This window comes from Misgurnus anguillicaudatus, chromosome 17, assembly GCF_027580225.2.
Source record: "Misgurnus anguillicaudatus chromosome 17, ASM2758022v2, whole genome shotgun sequence".
Classification (NCBI taxonomy): domain Eukaryota; kingdom Metazoa; phylum Chordata; class Actinopteri; order Cypriniformes; family Cobitidae; genus Misgurnus; species Misgurnus anguillicaudatus.
This window is the reverse complement of record NC_073353.2, coordinates 25,603,311-25,625,451: the sequence shown is the minus strand read 5'-3', so window position 1 is coordinate 25,625,451 and position 22,141 is coordinate 25,603,311. Positions and strand designations below refer to the sequence as shown.

Here is a 22,141-nt window from a genome sequence, read left to right as displayed (position 1 = left end):
GAGAGAGGAAACCAGGCCCAACCTCAGGGCTCCTATCTCCCCATTTACATGTGCTGCACCATGGGAAATATGCTCCCATTATTATCTCTTCTCTTATTGCTTATGTTCTTTTAATATTTCATTCAGTCATTAAAAAAAGGAACGGATATCATTTCATTGCACGCTTCATCGCCGGAGACTAATTTCACTGTAAGTGCTGTTTGCTCTGGCCTTTGAATTAGAACTTAAGGTCCGTGTTTCTACATAAAATTTGCAGTCTCTAGTGATTTAGGAGGTGGAGTAGAAGTAGATTTATGTATTTTGGCATATGCCAGCCACATGCACTTAATACTGATTTAATTATTTTTTAAAGGGAAAAGACAGTAATGGTGTACAACATATTTTGGCTGATCAATATTATTAGTTGGTAAAGCCGGAACAGTAGGTTTTACCCTTAAAATAATAATCCAACAATTTTAAATGCTATCCAATGTAAAATATAGTAGTTTATATACTGATATTTACTGAAAACGCTAGGATATCAAATAAAGAATACAAGTGTATGCCTTTCAATAAAATGCCAACTTGAAACTTTTCATTGACTTGCAGGGATACCTAACCGATGTGTGACCACAGGGCTATAATCAAATTGAGAACATTGCCAACACTGACACCATGGGGACACCAAAAGTATTGCCTCCACAACCCCAGTATCCAAACTGAACAAGTGCAGAAAAAAATCCTGCTGCTGCCTGCTGTAAACTTAGCGCTAAAGTTAATGATTATGATGTATAAGACAGGAAATGCATGGTGATTACGGCTGATCTTGGCACACTGTGGCATTCCCAGCAGAGACTGGCTAGTCCAGGTGTCTTTCTAGAGGTCTTCCTGCAGTATGATGAACTGAGCATGGCAGCTGCTGTGGCAGGAGATCATGCACGCTAACCCACACACCTCACACTCAAGCCAGTTCACCTGACGCAAGCGGTGACTCAGTGGTTTCTCTATAAATTTTTCTCAGAAATTGTCTTGTTATTCCAGCACGCAATGAAGCGCATTTGTTAAGCAAAAGCATTTAGATAGCTAATAAACAACCGGCCAGTGTAACACTTTACTGTTGCACTGTAAACATTGAATGTAAGAGATATAAAATGCTATTAATGCTGTGCTTTTTTAAGTTCTGATGGTGTTGATTTTATTTTTTATTGCCATGTCAGCTTTAAAAGTTATGTTCATGCGGAGAGAAAGTTTAGTTATTCAAATATTCAACTATAAATAAAAACATTTTAATAAAAAAATACATTTGTTTTCTGTTGGAAGAAAATGCATGAGCATTATTAAAGGGATAATTCACCCAAAGATTTCGTCAACATTGACTATTAAAAATTCAAGTCATTATTTACCAGGGTGGTCCTTATTTTTCAACTTTTAAAAGTTTGTGTTCTCACCCCACCAATATGTTTGAATAAATAAATAAAAAATTGGGCAAAATATTTTCAATATGAATTAATATTTAGAGGTTGCTCAAGACCATTGAAGTTTAACACATTTGCGTATTATGTAATACTTTGTGCTAGCATGTATAATTGTTTAATAATATATATTTATGGTACCAATGGACTTATTTGCTCCATGCAATTAAAACTCCTGTTTTAGTTGTGATATGTCTTTCAAAGCAAGAAAGCTTCAATGTGAATGAGGCAAAATAGACAATATACACTAAGACAATGGCTGAAGCAACACAAAGCAAGTCCGCTATATGGTTACTCGGATCAGAAAAGACTGAAATAACTAGGGCTGGGTATCGATTCAGATGTTCCAGGTCAATTCGATTTCTATTTACAAGCTATCAAATCGATTCGGTTTCGATTCTCAATTCAATTCCGATTATATAGATTATATAGAATATTATATTATAATATATTAGAATAAAGACTGAATGATTGACAGCCTCGCCTCTCGCTCCTTGGTAACATTGCGGAAGAAAAAAAGAGGGTGACATCTAGTAGAGAAGACTTGTAATTAGATTAATGTTAATCTTACGTTCAATGTTTGCGGAAATAAATATGGGAAAAAATCAATTTGTGGGCTTTAAGAATCGATTTTGAATCGACCACGTAAAAAAAACGATTAATCGAAAAATCCAATTTTTGCCCAGCCCTAAAAATAACTGGAACAAAGTTACCCTCCAAGAAGCTAGTTTTATGTGTGTTGTACGTTTTTAAATGGTACAGATTTTGCAAAAATATGTAATTTCGGAAATATTTGAAATATATTTGAAATAAGGCTTTGAGCAACCTCTTGATATTGTAGGAACTATTCAAAATTTTGCACATTGTGTTTTTATTGATATCCTAACACATTTAGGGGGTGAAAGTTGAACATTAAAAAAAAATTGACCCATTATAAGGACCAACCTAGTATTTACTCAACCTCAAGTTGTTACAAACCTGTATACATTTCTTTGTTCGGCTGAACACAAAGGAAGATATTTGTAATTGAGCAGGAAACAGAAGCACCATTGACTTCCATAGTAGCAAAGAAGAATACCATGGAAGTCAATGGTGCTAAAAAAAAGTTTGGTTACAAAATATCTTCCTTTATGTTCTGCAGAACAAAGTATACGGGTTTGTAACAAATTGAGGGTGAGTAAATAATGACTTGAATTTTCATTTTTGAGTGAAATATCTCTTTAAGTGTAGCTTAATCTTGACCAAAAATAATCTCATCTGACATAACCTTTTAAAATGTTAACTTGCTCTCTTCTAATAATTTTGTAGCAACAGTCCAAATTCATGTGAAACAAAGTCCAAACGTTTCAACATCCCATAGCTGTTATGTCTGAAAACAGTGCGTATTCCCAAAACTGTTCATTCAATCCTAGCGGCAAGCTGGATCTATGAACCGCATGAGTCCAGAGGTCTGGCTCTAGAACAAGATTCTATTGTTGCATTGTTCACACATTCCTGAAAGGCCATGTTTATACAGATGCTATTCCACGGGCTATCTGAGGAGCCGCGCTCTGGCTGAGACCCTCCGTTGATCAAAGGTTTTAATGCAAGAGCAGAGGCACTTGTTTGGGTCGGTGGGGACTCGGAGCGCAAATCTCCATCTGTTGGCCGTATGGACCTTCTCAGTTACCTCTGAGACAAGAACGCTTCTAAACTGCCATCCCTCTACATTCAGTTTACTCAGCTGGCTCTCAATCCTGTTACCTCCCCTTTGTTTTGCCCCAGAACATGTGTTAAGTTAATGCACTGTAACAAATTTCAAAGGCCAACTTAGGGGGGGTCAACAATAGGTAATAGACCGATTTATTGATGTACTGATCCGAAAGGCGAGAGCGAGAAGAACACTTTATGATGGAAAAAGGATATTGTTTTTTCACTTGGATACGTGTACGACGGAGACAAATAAACATGTCAGACTTTATGAGGGAAACGACTTTGAGTGCAGCGTACCTACGTAACACTAAAATAATCTCAGGCTCGCTTTGATCGCACCGAGTCAGACGGTTAAGCAAGATTCCTGTCCGAAAGCTCTATTCAATCCTGACTAACTTGCAGAATTTGGTTACAGTAAAGCTCTCTTCTTTAATTGGATTAAGGCCACACACCTCTGCTTCTGTTACCAGAACCAATCACTGTGGAAATGAGTTGTCAACACATCACTATTTACTCGGCACTCATTTATTTTCCTTTGGGATGCCTAAGGCTGCACCTACACTAAAAGGCACCAGATGAGGGGGACTGGGGACTTTGAACATTTAAAATGATCTGTCCTCTCCTGTTGACTTTGTTCGGAAATGTCACAGTCCTTACGCGCACACACACACAGAATATTAGAACAGGAAACAACAACAACCCTAATTTATCTCTTTCATGCACTAGTGAGTTCGAAGCAGTTGATATAAAATTCAAAACGTAGGCTGAGGGTGCATATTTCATCCAGTAGTAGTTTGAAAACAAATAATATGAACAATTAACTTGACGGCGATGGACACAGTGGGATATTTAGGGGCAAAACATTTAGGTAAAAAAATGCTGGGAGTTAAATTTGAAAATCTTTACAAATAGACCATAAAATATAAGCATAATCAGGACTGGATCCCATAAAAAGCAAAATAATACATACTGTATTATCATGTACGCTTTGTAAATGTAGGCTGCCATAACGCAACCATTGCCAAAAAAACCCTCTAAAATTGCTTCCCATTGCTTTGAGATATCCAAAGGCGTTTACTCTTAATTGAAAAAGTTATAGTAGCACATTACACTTCATGGTTTTATAACCAGTACTATAAAGCCCAGGCAGGCCCCAAAAGGGGAAGCTGCCCATTAACTTATAGGGGCCAGGCCCGGGAAGTGTAATTGACAAGCTCTAGGCTACTTTCATCACTTGTCGAGTTCATAGCTGCAATTCATGTTTCCTCTAGGATGCTTTTGCATCTTTGACATGCGGGTGTTTGTGACAAATCCCAGTGTGCCTGCGAGCCAATGGCTCTGGGCTCTCTATAAAACATGCACACACATTATGCTCGCAGGTCTCAGAATTGAGTCCAGCTCGTGCAGTTAGCCATGTGTTCAAACTTCCTTACAAGCCAAATCAGTTTGCTTTTTGGCTTTGTGGGAGGGGGAAAAAATCACAAGAGGACCAACAGTTGTCGAACAAATGGAAAATAATGAAAATGCAGTTATTTATGATGTCTAAATGTAAACAGATTTAAAGGGAAAACCTTATTCAAGTGCTAACAAATATGAACTTAATTAATAGGGCTAAATACATCCTCTTGGCCGACCTCAGGCACCGAAACCGTCATTGGATGCATCTCATATTCACATACTAACTGCAAATATGACAAACCCTGGCGTGACAGTCACTTCACACTGTAGATTAGCTGGTCTATCAGTAGAGCGCCTCTGGAAATTCATCTGCTATGAATTACAGCCACCTGGCACCATGTCCTGATGACCAATGCCCAATACAGACAGATTACTGAGACCTTAAAACCAAGCCTTCTTTGTAATTGACATTTAAACTGTTTGAAGTCCCTCATTAAACTCTCTCAAGAGGAATTAAACACAGATGTACAGTTTTGTAGAGGTTTTGATAATACTACAGGAAGATTTTGTAATATTGTCTAATGCTTAAGCCTACGTAATTTCCCTTTTATTCAAGGTCAGTTTAATTAAGCAATAGCTAAGAGAGGCAGTGATATATTGTGAATATAGTCACATATCTGTTTTATAATGCGTAGACATTAATTTTGTTTTAAATTAATATTTTATATTCAAATGTTATCGGGTACATTGTAAAGAACAAAATTTACATTTTTTAATTTTCATCTTTAAATTCATATTGTCTGACAGGCTTTTAAGTACTAAGAAAAAAATTTAAAAATACTAATAAAAAATAAAGAAAACATAATAATAAAGCAAACTTGAAAAAATAAACTAAATAAATAATAGAAATTATCAAGATATAAAACTTATTTTCTAGTTATTTGGGTGATTCTCACGAAACCATTGAAACACCACGGCACTAATGATTTTAGCTTTAAAATGTGTAATATAGTAACATTAAAAAGCATCAGAATTAACACAATACTGTGTTCTACCTTGCACAATGTGTGATTTCAACATAAGAATTTATAATTGTAAATTTTATCTAATTTTCTACTGAAATTCTCATTACCGCAATGTGTCCGGCTGTGTTTGAACATGCCTTATGTTGTAATTTAATCAAATTAACACAAAAATATTAAGAAAAAAAATAAATGGATGTTTTGCTAGACTGCTTTAGATGACAGAAAAAATATTTACTGAATATTCATGTATAATAATAATGAAGAAAAATTAGGAAAATGATGTGTCCATGCCTGATGTTCTCATCCTCCGCAACACTTTTTGAGAACAGTTTAAGCACACATACAGAATTTTAATAAAGTTTGATTTTGAGTGACCAAGCACATGGACCAGTTACTTCAAGATGGCTACCAGGTAAGATAATTTTTTTTACAGTTAATTTGAAATATTGTCTTGTCAGAATGCTTACACGACATTTTGATTATCATTACCGCAACAGATGCTTATTAAATGTTAAGCATATTACTTTGATTTTAAATGCATGTGCAGAATCTCCAAATTATGTTCTTTCAGGTTTGTCAGTGGGGAACCTTCAGGGCCTTCTACGCCTTCAGAGAAGGCCTAAAAAAATTAATAAAAATATTTTTTATAATAATACTAATAAATAATAAAGTATTCAATAAAAATATGTTTTTACATGTTTAAATTTATATTTAATTTAATTTAATACATGTAATATATTTTCTCTCATCTATGTTCTAACGTTAAGCTTACTGTCAGGTTCATATCCAATCAGAATCGTCTGTCTCTATTAAGGCCCGGTAAACTGGCTCATTCATTGGTTAGGACTTCAAGAATCCCAAGGAAGGCCAAGCTATGTGTTTTGGTGTGGAGAGTGACGGGCAAATCGACCAATCACGCTTTGATTTCAAGTGGGCGGGTAAAAAACAAAGCATTGTAAGCCTTCATGAAGTCCTAATCATGCAACAAGCTGGATGCGAGCTGCCGTAAAACACCAAAGAAGAAGAAGTCCTAATCATAGACCGTCTAATGGCCCGAATCTCTGCGGTGAGAGTGGTTGAGGTAAATGGCAGAAAACGTGATTGACGTTGTGGCTAGTTTGATAGGGCTGAGGTAAAAACGAAATTACTTAAGCGGGTACTCGTGAAGAGCACAGCCGAGAGATGCGCGTGCAGCTGCGCAGCGCATATCAGACGTGAACACGAGAAAAATAATGGGTTTAATTATACTTTCACTTCCTGACAGTTTTACTTGAGGATAGTAATGACTGCAGGCGACGCCGAATTACATACAATATAATTACCTAACTAAATCTCAGAGAATGCAAAAACATTCACCGGGGCTCGGGCTAGGGATTTTGCGAGCCCGCAAAATATAACAGTTATAAGCCACAAGGAGGTGCACTGAGAACGCAGGGTGCTATATTTCCCCTTATGAAAAAAGACTAACAAGCTATCCTACGGCTAAATATATATTTACAAAAAACAAAAATTAAATGCAAATTTACAGAGCAGCAGAGTCTGTATTTGTGTTTATCAGTTAGATTAAAGTAATTTTCAACTTTAAAACTGCATTTAAAGGCAAACGATGCCTATTCTGTAATTTAACTTTGCGTGCTTAGAATTTTTACACGTTCACTGTATGATTTAACGAAATACGAATAGCCTAGTATTATATTCTGAATTTTAAAATTTATGAAAAACAAACTACTCTCAATTTATTTTGGTGTTTTTTCCCCCATGCTCACTTGTCTCCATTTTTCCTGTTTTTAAGAAATAAGGCGGTGTAGTAAGTAGAACCTATCCATTAAATTTGTGACTTTCATTTATTGCGCCATGCGTAATTGCGCATGGAGAGGCATTTGCACTTCATTGCATATTTTGAAGGCCCAGCTGAAGTACTCACGGTTCGCCACTGAGGTTTGTCATGTCATTTTGAAAATATGTCAGTGTTGATGTTTTCTGACTGTTGCGGTAATGAGATTTTTTAGGACTAATTTTTTAAATTATGTTACAAAAAGTGTTAAATGATAAGTAAAAGTTTTTAAATTAATGTTCCCATTTACTCCAGACTTTGTTTTTCAATGTCTGGTGGGAAAAAAAGTAAATTTAAGCAATTTTTACATTTCATGCTTGACATTTTTAAAACCAAGTTTTCGTGAGAATCACCCATTTACTTTTTAAATGCACATATCTCTGTCACAAGTGTATTTCATAGTGTAAATACGATAAAACAATTAAAGGGATAGACAGACAGTTCACCCAAAAATAAAAATATAGTTATAAACCTGTATAAATTTCTTTGTTCTGATGAACACAAAGGAATATATTTTGAGAAATGTTTGTAACCAGACCGTTCATGGATCCCATTTACTTTCATAGTATTCTTTTTTTCCTACCAAGTGAATGGTATCCACAAACAGTTTGGTTACAAACATTTCTCAAAATATCTTTCTTTGTTTATCAGAACAAAGAAATTTACACAGGGTTGTAACAACTTGAGATTGAATAAATGATGACAGAAGTTTCTTTTTAGGTGAACTATCCCTTTAAATCATGGTTTAATAGGATGTGAATACGATAACAACACGACTTCTGTTTGACCAACACCTGAGACATGACAGCTTTTTCACCATTAATCTGTAGACAGGATGTTTCTAACAAACATAAGCAATCAACACCCATCGTGGAGTTTTAACTACCACTTCACGCTAATGCTTGCGTTTTGAACCAGACAAACATACTGATAACTACTCCTTCAGAAGAGAAATTCAGTATCAATGTCATGATGATCATATAAAGCGATTTTACTTCTCTCTGCCTTCACATATATGAGGTAATTTTAAACGTTTCACTCCATCATTTCAATGCAAGTTGATATTAAGCACTGTCATGTATGTACAACTTTTATCCTAAAACATAAACGATATGAAACGTCAAGCTGCTTCAAACTTACAGCAGTGTTTCTCTTCCGTAAGCATGAGCTATGCGCAGCGCCATGTTTCCAGCGTCCTCATAGAACTGTTTCCTATTGGCTGCCGTGTTGCTGTGTGTAAAATTAAAGACATTTCATTGGCCAGGCAAAAAACAGGTGCCTTAAAGGAACCCACCATTCTAGGTTAACGTTGCATACCATGCACTGTATAAAAAATAATAAATGGCTAAAAAAAAATTATAGATTTAATAAAAACTCGTTATTAATAGGCACATTTAATACATTTCTATGTTTCTTATATTTAAAAATACATAAATAAATAAATAAATATGTGACCAAATTTGCAGTGCCAGAGCACATTGCAGGAGTAAATGTATCCCACAATGCAATGAGCTTGATTTTTTTCTTGACTCTTTATTTGATATAACTGAGGTAAAACTTTACTACACAGAATTTGAATATTTTAAATCCTTAATGGCATTTTTTATGTAAAAGATCATTCTTCAGCCCCACTCAGTATATTAAACATGCCTAATAGGGTCATTATAAAATACTTTTATACAATAAATAACAATAATGGAATATTTACTGGGCAGTATACAGTAAGCTAATATCCCATTCGAAACATGCCTCACTTTGGTAGTAATTCTGGTTGTCATGTCTATGCTCTGACGTGCACGACACCATCACTGGAGCTCGCTCCAGGAGCTGGCGCACAGCAGTGGTGAATTACTACTACTACCATCAGCCAGGTCCATGCGTGGCAAACAAATGACACGCAATATTTGCCATGATTAAATCAGCAGGGGACTTTGAGAAAATGTCAGGTTTCAAAACCCTTTTTCTGGGTACGTAGTGGTTGCACACAGCATTGCTTGAGGGGGAGGAACTTTGGAAGATCCTAAAAAACAATTATGTTTCACAGTCATTTACAGACCAACAGAAAATATTAAAAGTAAACAATGTATTATGGTATTTTAAGCATCTGCATGTTGATACGTAAGTCCCCTGTAAGTATGATTTACACATTATACATAAATATTTACCTATAATTAGTGAATATATTTTTATCAGCTATTTAACTTTTTACCAGCAGGCAAAAGTGAATGCATTTCAGAGTCAATGACAATACATTTGGTTGTCAAAAAGGATATGCTATCATACAGCATCAAGATTTTCCTGCATCTTTTTAATTCATGCAATATCGAAAAAGACATTGATAGGTAATGCATAAGGTGTAAGCATGGATTTGTAGACATGGTGACCAATAGCACTTCATATACTAGTCATAAACTAAAACTGCATGAGCTATAAGAAAATGATAATGACACAACAGATGTATACATCTGTATACATTTATAAAAATAAAACTGATATTGTATTTCAAATTCCATTCAGTAACTTGGAAACACTCATTTTCTTACTCAAATCCTTTCATCAAACTCAATTGTTGTCTGTTTATCCAGTTTTGATAGCATTTGGCACACTTTCTTTGGAGCACAGCAAGATCCCAGACTTCTATTCTGGTCTCCCCTAGGAACCACAGAGCTCTTGAAAGAAGCCAAAGTAAGGCTGTCCCAAAAAGGGGGCCTGTGCCGCCTGATAAAAGTTGCTCAGATATGCACATAGCAAGACCATAATCTTATATCATAAATTTAAACTTAAATTCCCTGAAATGTACATTATTTCGCGTAAGTCCAAAATATAAATAGCATAAAATGATCATTTAATTAAGCAGAATGTTAATAAAGTAAGCACATATAGCAGCTCTAGACGTTTTTGATCTCTTTTGGTCGCTCCTGGTACAAATGGACAATTAATCAGCAGGGTTTGGCAGCAAAGATTCTTTATTTATACATACACTTTTTGTGCTGTAACTAAAAACAACTAAAAACTACCAAAACGATGGCGAAATATTTAAAAGCAAATACAAATATTGAAAATGCAAAGTATAATAAAGTCAAATATAATAAAATATTGCTTTTAAGGCATGTTTTTATATGGAGCCATATTAACGCATGCAAATCTCAATACTTTCCTAAAAGTGCCATAACGGCAGTGTTGGCAATGTTCACCCAGGGGTACATCCCATCACAGAAATGTCACCGGATTTGGTATGAAACCATGACATTTAGACCCAAGATATCTATTGTGATTTTCAGGAATCTTGTTTTTCAGTTTTTAACTTTGTTTCATATGCATGTACAAGAATAAACATATAGTGTATTTTATAGGGCATGTCAATGAATATTAAATTGGTGGTACATATTAATATAAGTTTATTTTGTTACAAATACTAGCTACACACTTGCAAAATAACCCTGAAAGCAAAAACGGCTAAACCACTACAGTGGTTTCCCTGAATGTTTTTTTTATCACATACACCCAATCACAGACTTTCAAATTCATGCACCTGGAGTGTCCCTTTTTTGTTTTTGAGGGTTTTTTGGGTTTTCTAAACTGCCAAAACACTACTACGCTACCTGACCTAACTCGACAGCAGAGTGACATTATCACTATTCATTTATAATAAAGACCCCAACGTAAATTTTAAGAAGGGCAACATGTCACAAACAACCCGTGTCATGGTCCCAACACCTAGAACCTGTAAAAACACAAAATCAAGACTATTTATTCATCGCCTTCTTGCAAGTATTTCAGTTTTGTGCCTTCAGCAAAGAATCAGAAAAAAGAAGAGGGGAGAGAGTCCATCATCACTGAACTACATTTATCCACAACTCAGATTAGGTATTACAAATGATATCATGGCAATTTGTCACGCTCCTCAATTCAGTGATGTTTTACCGACTCATTTGCTATGATACCTTGTTACGGATCCAGCTGCGAATCTGAGGCTTGGCATGGCGTTTGGGGCAGACCCCCCTCTGCGGCTGCCCAATGACCTGGAAGGCAATAGGGGATGCCAGTGTCTAGAGCATGTGCTGCACTGACAGAGCAGCAGGGCTCTGTCAAAAGGCCTCCCATACAAACTTTAGATCACTCTGTTTTTAACAGATGAGTAAGCAGCCACGGACCGAGCCTTCGGATTTGTGAATCACAGGTTTCCTATTTGGTTCTAGTGGCCTTTTTTGACACACCCTGTATCGCCTGCCTCGAAGGGGGATTGTGTGCTGGTGTATCTGGATGGAGGGGGGAGATTGCATGTGGCAGGGTCACTGGTTGGGTTAAGCAACAATTCAGATATGTGCTGTTAACATACAAATGCCTGTGATAGTATCTTGCCTAGATTTCAAAGATAACAACATTGATCTATGCCGGAGAAGACTCTTTGATGGAGTAATAGCAGTTTAAAACAATCAATTCATCCTTTATACATACTAACAAAGATAAGCCATCGCACCGAATGTTACAACAGTCAAATCTATTCAAGAATAACTATTAAAACTTGCAATGTCAACAGAGGCCTAAAATAAATAAAGTAAAAATGTGATTGTGGTCAGCAAGACAACAAAATTGTGGTAATTGCCAGTTGCTTACAGTCAGGGTTGGTATAGACCTGGTCAACACATTAACAAAATCACAGGAAACGCTTTCAGGAGTCCCCACCCCCATCCACACTGAAAACAACTTTTTCACCTCATTTAACTAAATTAATGAGCCGGTTTGGGTCCATTTAAAAATACAACGAAAATAAATAGGCAAATGATAAAAGTGGACCGTTCAGCAGCTGCCACGTTTGAAGTAAAATGCATGTACTGCATTCTCACAATAAAAGATGTATCCTCATCTCATTCAAAGCCCTTATGTTGAAACAAATGAATTACTCAGAAAAAATCTTTTGAAGTCATACATGACAGTATTCCAGTAACATATAAAATGGTTTGAAAGTGCAAATAACAAAAATGATTTTTGAGGGGATTTAACTTTTTCAATTACATTTATTTATTTATTTATTCATCAGATGCTTTATAAGATTATAAAAAAATCTAAATACAAAAGAGTGGGAAAGCACTTGGTTTCTTTTATCAATTATAGCTTAATAGCTTAAATATTTGTATTATTATTTTGCAACGTTGTTTATTTCCTGTGCTGCATTGTTTCCTCTCTGTATAAATTCACTTTTCTCATTTCCTTTCTCTCTCTCTTTCTTCTCTCTGGTGACCTTTCCCTCTCATCAAACAGACAAGGACAATATGTTTGCTTATGCCATGGTCATATGATCAATGAATTGATATGAGTTCATTCATTATTCATGCTCAGTTTTGCATAAGCATTTCCCTATCATGTCTGTCACTTACATAGTCTACATTATGAAAGCAGCTCGTCTCTTCACAGTGGTCACAACTAGCTAGTTAGTACAGACATGACTTGCACAGGGGACATGCACCAAATGCCTCTCCACTGACCCGTGAACGAGAAAAACAAGCAAACAGCGACAGCAAGACAAGTGGTGGCAGTATCTGATTATTAAAATATTATTGGGGCGAGGAAACATGCCCTACTGCCAAAGCCGTTGGGTAAGCATGAATACATTGGCCCTCAAGCACATGCCGGTGATGAGGGGAAAGGTGAAAACAGGTTTTACTCTACTGGCCGGACACATTAAAGGAGGTCATGCCACAAATTGGGTCTAATTATGTAGGTGCCAATTAGGCATGGGCCGGTTACCGGTTTCAAGGTATACCGAGGTTTTAAACAGTCAAGGTTTTAAAACCACTAAAATGATCTGTGATACCGTCTCCAAGGTATGAGCTTGTGTTTATACAAAATTCATTAAATCATTTAGTCATGAGATTGATTTGATGTTTACATTTAATATACATACGAAAATATTATATATATTTTTGAAAGCATAATATAATTTAAAAGCTTTATTTTTGAAAATAACACATTTTAGTGTTGCAATACCACAACACCGTGAAACCATGGTATTTTTGCTAAAGGTTATCATACCGCCAAAATGTTATACCGGCCCATTAGTGCCAATGAGAGCGCATTAAACACCCCATGCATGAATTCTTTGAATTGACACAATGTCTTATCAAGAATGGTCAGAATTTCTTTAGGTGAGCATCTACAATGTTGTCAAAAAATCTGCAATACATTCCGTAAATGAAAAGCAAATCTGAAATTTGCTGAGGCCAGTTTGTCAGGTTAAAGAAATAAACAATATGGTATAATGTGGAAACATATTATGGTTTGTCAATAATTATTTAAAAAATAAACGACATTATGTATGCTAAACAATAGCTCAAACACAATACAACCCTTTACCTGGCAAAGCCCTTTTTGAGTGGGGGGTGAAAAGGTGATGTACCCCTTCAAATTAATATAACATTGGCATTTTTTTTGTCTAGAAGCCTAATTTTGGTCTTGTTTTTAAAGAAGACACTTTAAGGTTTTTTACAGAAGTGTCTGGAGGTGAAAATATTAAATAAGAAAATTTGTTATAGCAGTGTAAATTTATTGTAATAAATTAAAGCAATGCAATATGTTATTATTTTATACATAAAAATTATCAAAAAATTAGGTTTGTGTTGGTTTGCTGTGAGTTTTGCTGCATACTTTTGATACAAATAAAAGGTTTTGAAATATGAAAACTCTTAGACATTAAAAAGGCTTTAGGAGAAAAAAAAATATATTATTAAGTATAATTTTATATTTTTATAAAAAATAAAATCAAAAATAAAATATAATAAAAAATTCACTGCAAAAAAAAGCTTAAAATAAGTCACTGCACAAGACTTATTGTCCTATTGTTTAATTTAACTATACATGCTTTAAAATGTACAAACTTTTTGTTATTGCGCCACCTAGTGTATAAATCTCTTTAAGCCACTTGATAAAGTCACAGACAGGTTCACAGATTTTCCTCAAGTCATATACACAGACCATTTTACACAATCTCTGACTTGTTTGCATTGTGTCCATCCATCAGCTACAGTAACAAAATAACATAATTAACACTTAAAAGCGCTTAAGGTAATTTTTGCCAAATTTGCTTGACGTACCCTTAACACAGACTAGCTGATCTCTAGACTAAATCTCTTTAATGTTCGCACCTTTTTTATATAAATATCCTCCCACCCTGGGCATAAGAAAGCTGTCAGCAGAACATTTGTTTTCCATTTTTCACCACTGAGGGCTGTTCAGGAGGCCAAAGTTTGACAAGGCGTTAAAAATGTACACCAACACTTACTATTTGCCCTTCAGAAAATTTTAGCAGCTTAGCAGATGGGGTTTAATCTGACACCGTTTATTTTTTTCTCATTTTCTCTCATTTAGATCAATGCCACTGATTTCACACACTGCATAAATGTACGCTTCAGTGCACTAACAAAGTTCAGGAAGGAATATGTGCATACTGCTTTACATTGTGTCATACAGTACACCATCCTTAAAGCGATAGTTCACCCAAAAATGATGTCATCAATTTCTCACTCTCATGTTGTTACAAACCCGTTTAAATTTATTTGTCCTGATGAACACGAAAAAGATACTTTGAGGAATGTTTGTAACCAAACATGAGCCCCATTCACTTCTATAGGATAAAAGAATACAATGGAAGTGAATGGGGCTCAAAATCATTTCTTAAAATAACTTCTTTCGTGTTCATCAGAACAAAGATATTTATACAGGTTTGTAACAACATGAGAGTGCGTAAATTATGACAGAATTTTCATTTTTGGGTGAAGTATCCCTTTAACACATACTTATTAAGAGACTTTAGGAAACATCATTGCACTTCTGCACATTGCTGTCAAATGACTTTATTACTTTGCATTGCATTTACTTCGCAATTTTAGGAAAAGCACTGTTTCATCTAAAATTAGGCATGTCAAGGTTAGCATTTTAAGAAGTTGTAAGAGACCATCTTGATGAACCATAGTAGGTGTTACTTAGACGAGCATTAGACAAAGGCCAAAGAGGAACAACATTGAAACTAGTTAAGTTCCTGCTCTTCTTCTCAGGTAAACATTATAGCTATATGATTTGCTGCTGTGCCAAACATTAACTACTTTGAAGTCATTGAAGTTGGTCGTATTTGCTTTTCTCCATCTCTGTATAGTGACTGAGACATTTTTGTTAAACTGTGAAGGCCCACAAGGGAGAAAACACAAGGATCACACATCACTTCCAAGACAGGCAGAATTATATAAACCACCCTATGAATAGATCAACACACATCTGTTTCCTTCAGTGTCTGAGCCTCCCCAAATGAGACTCGCTATGGGTGAAGGCAAGGCCGCTAGAGGCTAAGCGATCCAGACGTGGGAGATGCCGAGACTCAACAGCGTGATGAAAGCGGCATGGCACACGTGGAATCCCGCATGTCAGGTGGCGAGTCAAACTGAAATAGATATCACAAGCACAGCCCGGAGAGTCACATCCATGCCCGCCGTTGACCTGATACCAGTAAGAAAACCACAGAATGTGGCCGAGTGACCGGGCAGGGCTTGAGTTGTCCAGTTGTCACCCCCCTGATGCTGATTTGGTTTAATGAGCGGCGTGCTGTCACCACACATATCTACTCTGCGTACGCTTGTACAATCTGGCAGCTGTGGAACCTGCTGGAGTCTATGAAACTCCTCTGCTGACTACTAAAGAAACTATAAGAGTGCACTGGGTAATATTTACATACAAATAAACAATATAGTAAATCAATTGTATAAGCATGGAAGCCCTTCATAAGGATGTGCCCAAAGAGGTGTGCTGATAACCGTACCTGCTCCCCGAACAAACTGTACAGTATGTCTTTAACATGGACTGTGGAAGATGATGTCATTACTCAGTCTATAGATTGTTTGGTTTCGGGTACATGCAACAGCCTTATCCATTTTTAAACATTTCCTAGGTTTTAAAAGAGGTAACAGATGTAAAATATTAGATATTGCCAATTATGTAAATGAGATGAGACCTTTTGTCTTTAGACGACTGTGTACGCCTGAACTTTCTCAGAAGAGTTTATGATCAAAATCAAGTGTTTTTCATGTGTTTGTGGACATTTCAACAGACTTCCACTCTGAATTCCTCTTGGGCATCCTTCTGGAAAATGGCATAAGGTTTACAAAACATCATTGTGGCTGTGGCACCAATTACTGTTAATATATGTCAAATGGGTAAAGGCACAGGCTTAGAAGCAGACTGATCACTCCGATAACGCCAACTGTCAGTCTGTTTGCAGCAGAGCAGCCCACTGAAATAATTAGTCCAATAAGACAATACGATAAAAGCCAAAATGACATCCTAAATATGGTCCCTCCCTCTTATGACATGAAAACAACACTGTAAAAAAAATCAGTGGGAATTGCAGTGTTGTTGCAGCTGGGTTGCCGGTAACTTACCGTAGATTAAAATGTATGTTATTTACTGGCAACATTTTGTTCAAAGTTAAATGAACATTAAACATTTACAAGTCTTTGTCTTTACAGAGTAAAACTAAAAAAACAGCATCAAGCTAAACATTCTGGGAAACAAAATCTGAAGCAAAAAACAGAAAAAGGTTGATAATGATTTCTGGTTCCCAGAATGCTTTGCATGAGGCTGTTATTGTATAGTCTTATTCTGTAAAGATAAAGACTTGTTAATATTTAAAATTTATTTAACTTTGAACAAACTCTTGCCATTAAATAACATAAATCCAAATCCACGGTAAATTACCGGCAACCCAGCTGCAATAACATTGTAATTTCTACGGAAATTTTTTACAGTGAAGATATAGACTGAGAATTATATTGTATTAATATTGGTTTACTTTATATTGATAATATATTTGTTAAATGGGAATCAGACTGAATCCATGTCAGTGATTCTTGTTTTAGTAAGCCTTTTTTAACTCTTTGCATGACTAATTGCTCATTAAATGTCTATGGATTAGATAATTAAACGTATATGATGATTCATTAGGAAAGGCAAAACAAAAGATAACAAAATAATTAAAAGAAATAAAATCATAGTTAAACAAATGAGTCAAAATATCTCTATATAATTAAAACTAAGTACTGAGAAAAATAACTCTTTTTGTATTGAATTAATATGTATTGCATAAATGGGGCCACGTGACAGCTTGAAATTAGCTTAAATAAACTATAGTTTAACTCTGGTTACTGCTTTATAAGCATTAAATACTTTAATACTTCATACTTAAAATCTAATCTAATCATGACAAACTTTATATCATTGGACTGGGGTCTAGAATACACATTTCACCAGGGTTTTATTAAAAAATCTAAATGAATAGTAAATAATTCATTTATGTGCATAAATGTTTAAAAAAGCTGAAAATTGTCACTTGTTATACCAGCGGAACCCTGAAGTTTATTTCGACATTTTTCAAAATAAAAATAAAACATAGTTCGAAAGATCTAGTGTAGTTTTGCAAAAACAAAAAAGAATGTAGTAACAGTAATTTCAAAACATGTCACTGACCCACAGGTGGGCCCATATGTTTTGCATATTTATGACACAAATGTCCTATTTTAAACATGGATTTTTTAAACTTACATATCAATGGGAAGCTCTAAGAATGTAATTTTTACATTTCAAAGCCATTTGATGATAGAAATTGTGTGGTGACAGTCATTTTGTTAAATTTTACTGACCCCATAGAAATGCATATTAATTATTATATATTCATAACACGAATATCCTATTATTGGAAAGCTCTAGGAATATACTTTTCATATTTCAAAACGTTTTTGCACTAACAATAATGCACTGAATGTAATGTATCAGTTTGTGACAAGAGTATGCAGCAAACCATTGACACCTAGTGGCCATTGTTGGTAAATCTACTAAAAGTGTCACAAAAATATTTTTTGGATTAAAACTAGTTGAAAAACTAGTTTATAGCTTTGTTTGGTCTGAAACATTTTCATTTTTATAGTTTTTTAATATAAAATATATACTTTAGTGTTTTTTTATTTATTAAAAATAAACTTAAAGTACTATAAATTTGTATTAATAAATATTAATATTAACAACTCCATTAACACCTCTTACAATGTTAAAGTGTCTACCTTATAAAGAGACCAAGATTAGGCTTCTAAAGAATGCCAGAGTTATACTGATTTGAATGTAATCTTTTTAGCCCCCCCCCCCTTTAAAAAAGGGAGGGGTGACAGTTGAGTTAAAGAATGAAGTTAAGTAATTGAAAAACACCAAAATTCATAAGATATTGGCCTACCTAAAACTAAAAGATTTGTGGTATCAACAGCATAATATGGTAACACATGTATCACCCATTCACATGCAAAAAACCCCAAAAACATTGTAAATCTAAGTTACTACTGAAAGCATAGCAAAGAAAAAGCTACAAAATTACAATAGAGCAAACTGTAAATTATTTTTAACCTTGGTTTGAGTGGATTTGACATTTTTGCTGTGATAAATATTTTCTTTATAATGAACAGTGGTAGAATGAAACTTTTCTATGCTGTGTCTCTCTCTACATTGCAGACAGTGGGGTCATGGCTCATCTGTGTGAAGCAAGCTGGCTGTGATGTCCCCGAGAGCACAGCACTTGTCTCCCACTGAGAGCAGTTGAGAAGTACAGACCGGACTTTACACTGAAAGACAATCTCTGTCTAAAACACAGCAATGCAGTTCCTGTGGAGCACACACGCAAACATCTGTAGGATACTTTTGGACATTCACATTTCTGAAATGCCCTTTAACCCTCTATAACAAATTATTATGTCCGAAACCTCAATTATGCAAAAAGAGTATGTGACAAATACCCAGATGGTCCACTCAGATTTCACAGCATCGGATAGACACTATTCAATCCCGTGAGGCCATAAACTGAGCCACCAAATTCAAAAACTTAATCTATTTAAAATACTGCTATGAACTGGACAGATCTTTTTAAGTAAAAGCAATACAAATACCAAGCAATAGAATCTACAGTGTGGTTAGATTGTACGAATCTTTTAGGCCATAAGTAGGCGATCTAGAATGCAGCATACCACTGGTTTCCTGTAAAAGCACAAGCTAGCTAAACCTTGTGCTAAATTTGACAAGCAGCTGAATGTATGCAACGCGTTTTCATGCAATTGTAAATGAGTGACATTGCTAGAGATGTGCGTCCAAGAAAGCCATGTGTAATTGGTGATGATGGAAATGAACACAAGCCACATGAGGCCACTGACAAAGAAGCACCGTTGTCACCAACAAAGGGCTGGTGGGAGAGATGACGGCTCTAAAAGGGGCAAGGCAACTTCAAAGCCCGCCGGAATCAATCTTTTCTCCTTAACACACCCAGAGCTCTCTAAAAAGGGATATTTTGGTATATTATTATCTTATCATTCTGCCTGGATGAATTCACAATCAAGGATCAAGACAGATGCATGAAAGAGAGATAGTATGTGATTATTGGGTGAGTCAATAAAATGGTCAGGTCACACATGTGGACAACTTATACTGTAATTAGTTTACCTTAACTTGACCTGTTTGTCCTTTTAATATCTTCATCATAGCCTCTTTATGATTGAAATTGTTATGCGTATATAACACAACACAATACAAACAAACTTCAATACAGACATAATGAATGTCACATATATACTGTATATATAAAAGAAATAGATTTATGCATCTTCACTTATGAATTTGGCAGACATGTGTATTCAAAGCGACTTACAGTGCATTTGTTTTAATCAAACCCATGTGGTTTGTGTTGGTTGAAGTAAGTAGTCATGTGTGCAAAAAAAATGTATATATATATATATATATATATATATATATATATATATATATATATATATATATATATATATATATATATATATATATATATATATATATATATATATATATACTGTTCTGAGCCAGAAAAGAATATATAGTTCATTAATTATTTTTGTGACAACATGCACTAAAATAAAGAAATACAGATTTATAGCATGCAGATATAAAATGCATGGCATTGCCAGGTGCTCCAGTGAATTAAAATTCAAGTGATCTGGCAAGTATGCTCCTCCCTCTAGTGGTCATAAAAGGAATTAGCATTTGTAAATTCAGATTTTGTTTGTGGTGAAACTATTTACTAACATCTTCTTTTCTTATATTGTAAGAAAATAATATTTTATTTGTTATAGGTTTTCAACCAAACCAACTAAGAAAACTGTGCCCAAAGGCTGCACATGGTAGCTATGGCATTTGACTTGGCATTTTCACATCCATTAATAATTACTATCTGTGTCTTAGGTGCTGAACCCCTGCGTGGATGATTGAGACCATACCCATGACAACTGCATAAAGTGTGAAACAATACTTAAATACAGGATTACACTTCATATTTTTAGCAGCAGCTTTACCTGAACAAAGATCCTGTACTGTTGTAAATGAGCACTACATTTCTATGTTGTTTACAGCATTTTCTGTCAAATTAAATTTCAAATCCAAAAGGAGGAAAGCATTAAATGATATAATTTTTGGCAAACCGATTCCAGGATTAAAAAATCTGCAATTTTGTATAGTTTATAGCATCCTATATTTTATTCTTCAGCTGTAGTTGCATTTAAAATGCAAAAACCCTCCAAATCAGTTTCACCCTGATCTCCCTCCCCTTCCTGAACAAACAGAAAAAGGTCAGACTTCTAAGAACAGACTTTCATGTTCATCTCACGCTGGGTCATCACTTCAATATCCAAAAACGTTTTCTGTCCCTTGGCCATCAACACTGCACTGACTTGAATCCTGCATATTATTTAAGTACTGTATAGCTATCCATGTGTGCTTGACTTTCACTTCCTATATTCAGTGAGCGAGAGCATGAAACTGTTTTCTTTTTCATACCAAAAGCCAGAATGAATAAAGTGCCATCTGGACGGAAGACTGAGTCATGCAATGACCTCAAAATTTTTTCACAATTACCGTGCCATAATTTAAAATGTTTTAAATGCAATTGCATCAGATAGTAAAATATCAAACCTAGGACAGGTATCATTTTTTTAGGTAATGTATTTGTAGACTTCTTATTTGTAAAACATACTGAAATTTTAATAGTTAATAATAATGATAAATTACACCTGCGAGCATCATATAAAGTGTGGACGCGGCAAGTGCCGTCACAGGTGGATGACGCCAAAGAGATTCAATGTCATCCTGTTGGTTCTTGCAGCGATGCCTGAAGTCAAAGGTCCTGTCCCAAATGGCGCACTTCATGGGCTTAAATTGCGTTTAGGTTATGAGTCCATAGAATTGTCTATCTGTCATTTTTACACTCCGACGTGTGCTCATCAGCGCCCTCTTTGCACCCTTAATGTGGTCAAGTCACACTTTGATGACATCATATAATGCAGACCTTAGGGACCCTTGACGTGAGTCCACGAGGACGCACCGGAGTCGTATTTTGGGACAGACTCGAGGGTCACACCGGAAATATGAAGAGAAGTTGCCCATCAGTGTGAACTCCTCCTTTCCGTCATCTGATTGGTCTGATTGGTCATTCGCAAGGACTTCTTAGTTGGTAAAGTGCGCGAAGCCTGCTGCATCAAGGGGGGTGCTGATGAGCACACTTTGGAGTGTAAAAATGACAGATCTGACACCTATAGACTCGTAGAGTAATGCTGCATTTACACCAGCCGCGGCAGAGGCGTCAACCGCGAGTAATTTCGATGTTAAGTCAATGTGAAGACGCGTTGACGTGCATCTGGAGG

At 35.5% G+C, this 22,141-nt stretch overlaps 1 protein-coding gene across 1 annotated transcript in view; it reads right to left on the bottom strand.

The window, feature by feature from the left end:
* clybl (citrate lyase beta like) overlaps nucleotides 1–8,672 on the bottom strand; it is a 78,246-nt gene extending 69,574 nt beyond the window's left edge. The window contains exon 1 of the mRNA XM_055215299.2: nucleotides 8,541–8,672. Within this exon, the coding sequence (XP_055071274.2) occupies nucleotides 8,541–8,584 (44 nt within the window). The 5' untranslated portion in view covers nucleotides 8,585–8,672. The remainder of the gene's footprint in view (nucleotides 1–8,540) is intronic.
* Between the last annotated feature and the right edge of the window lie 13,469 nt (nucleotides 8,673–22,141).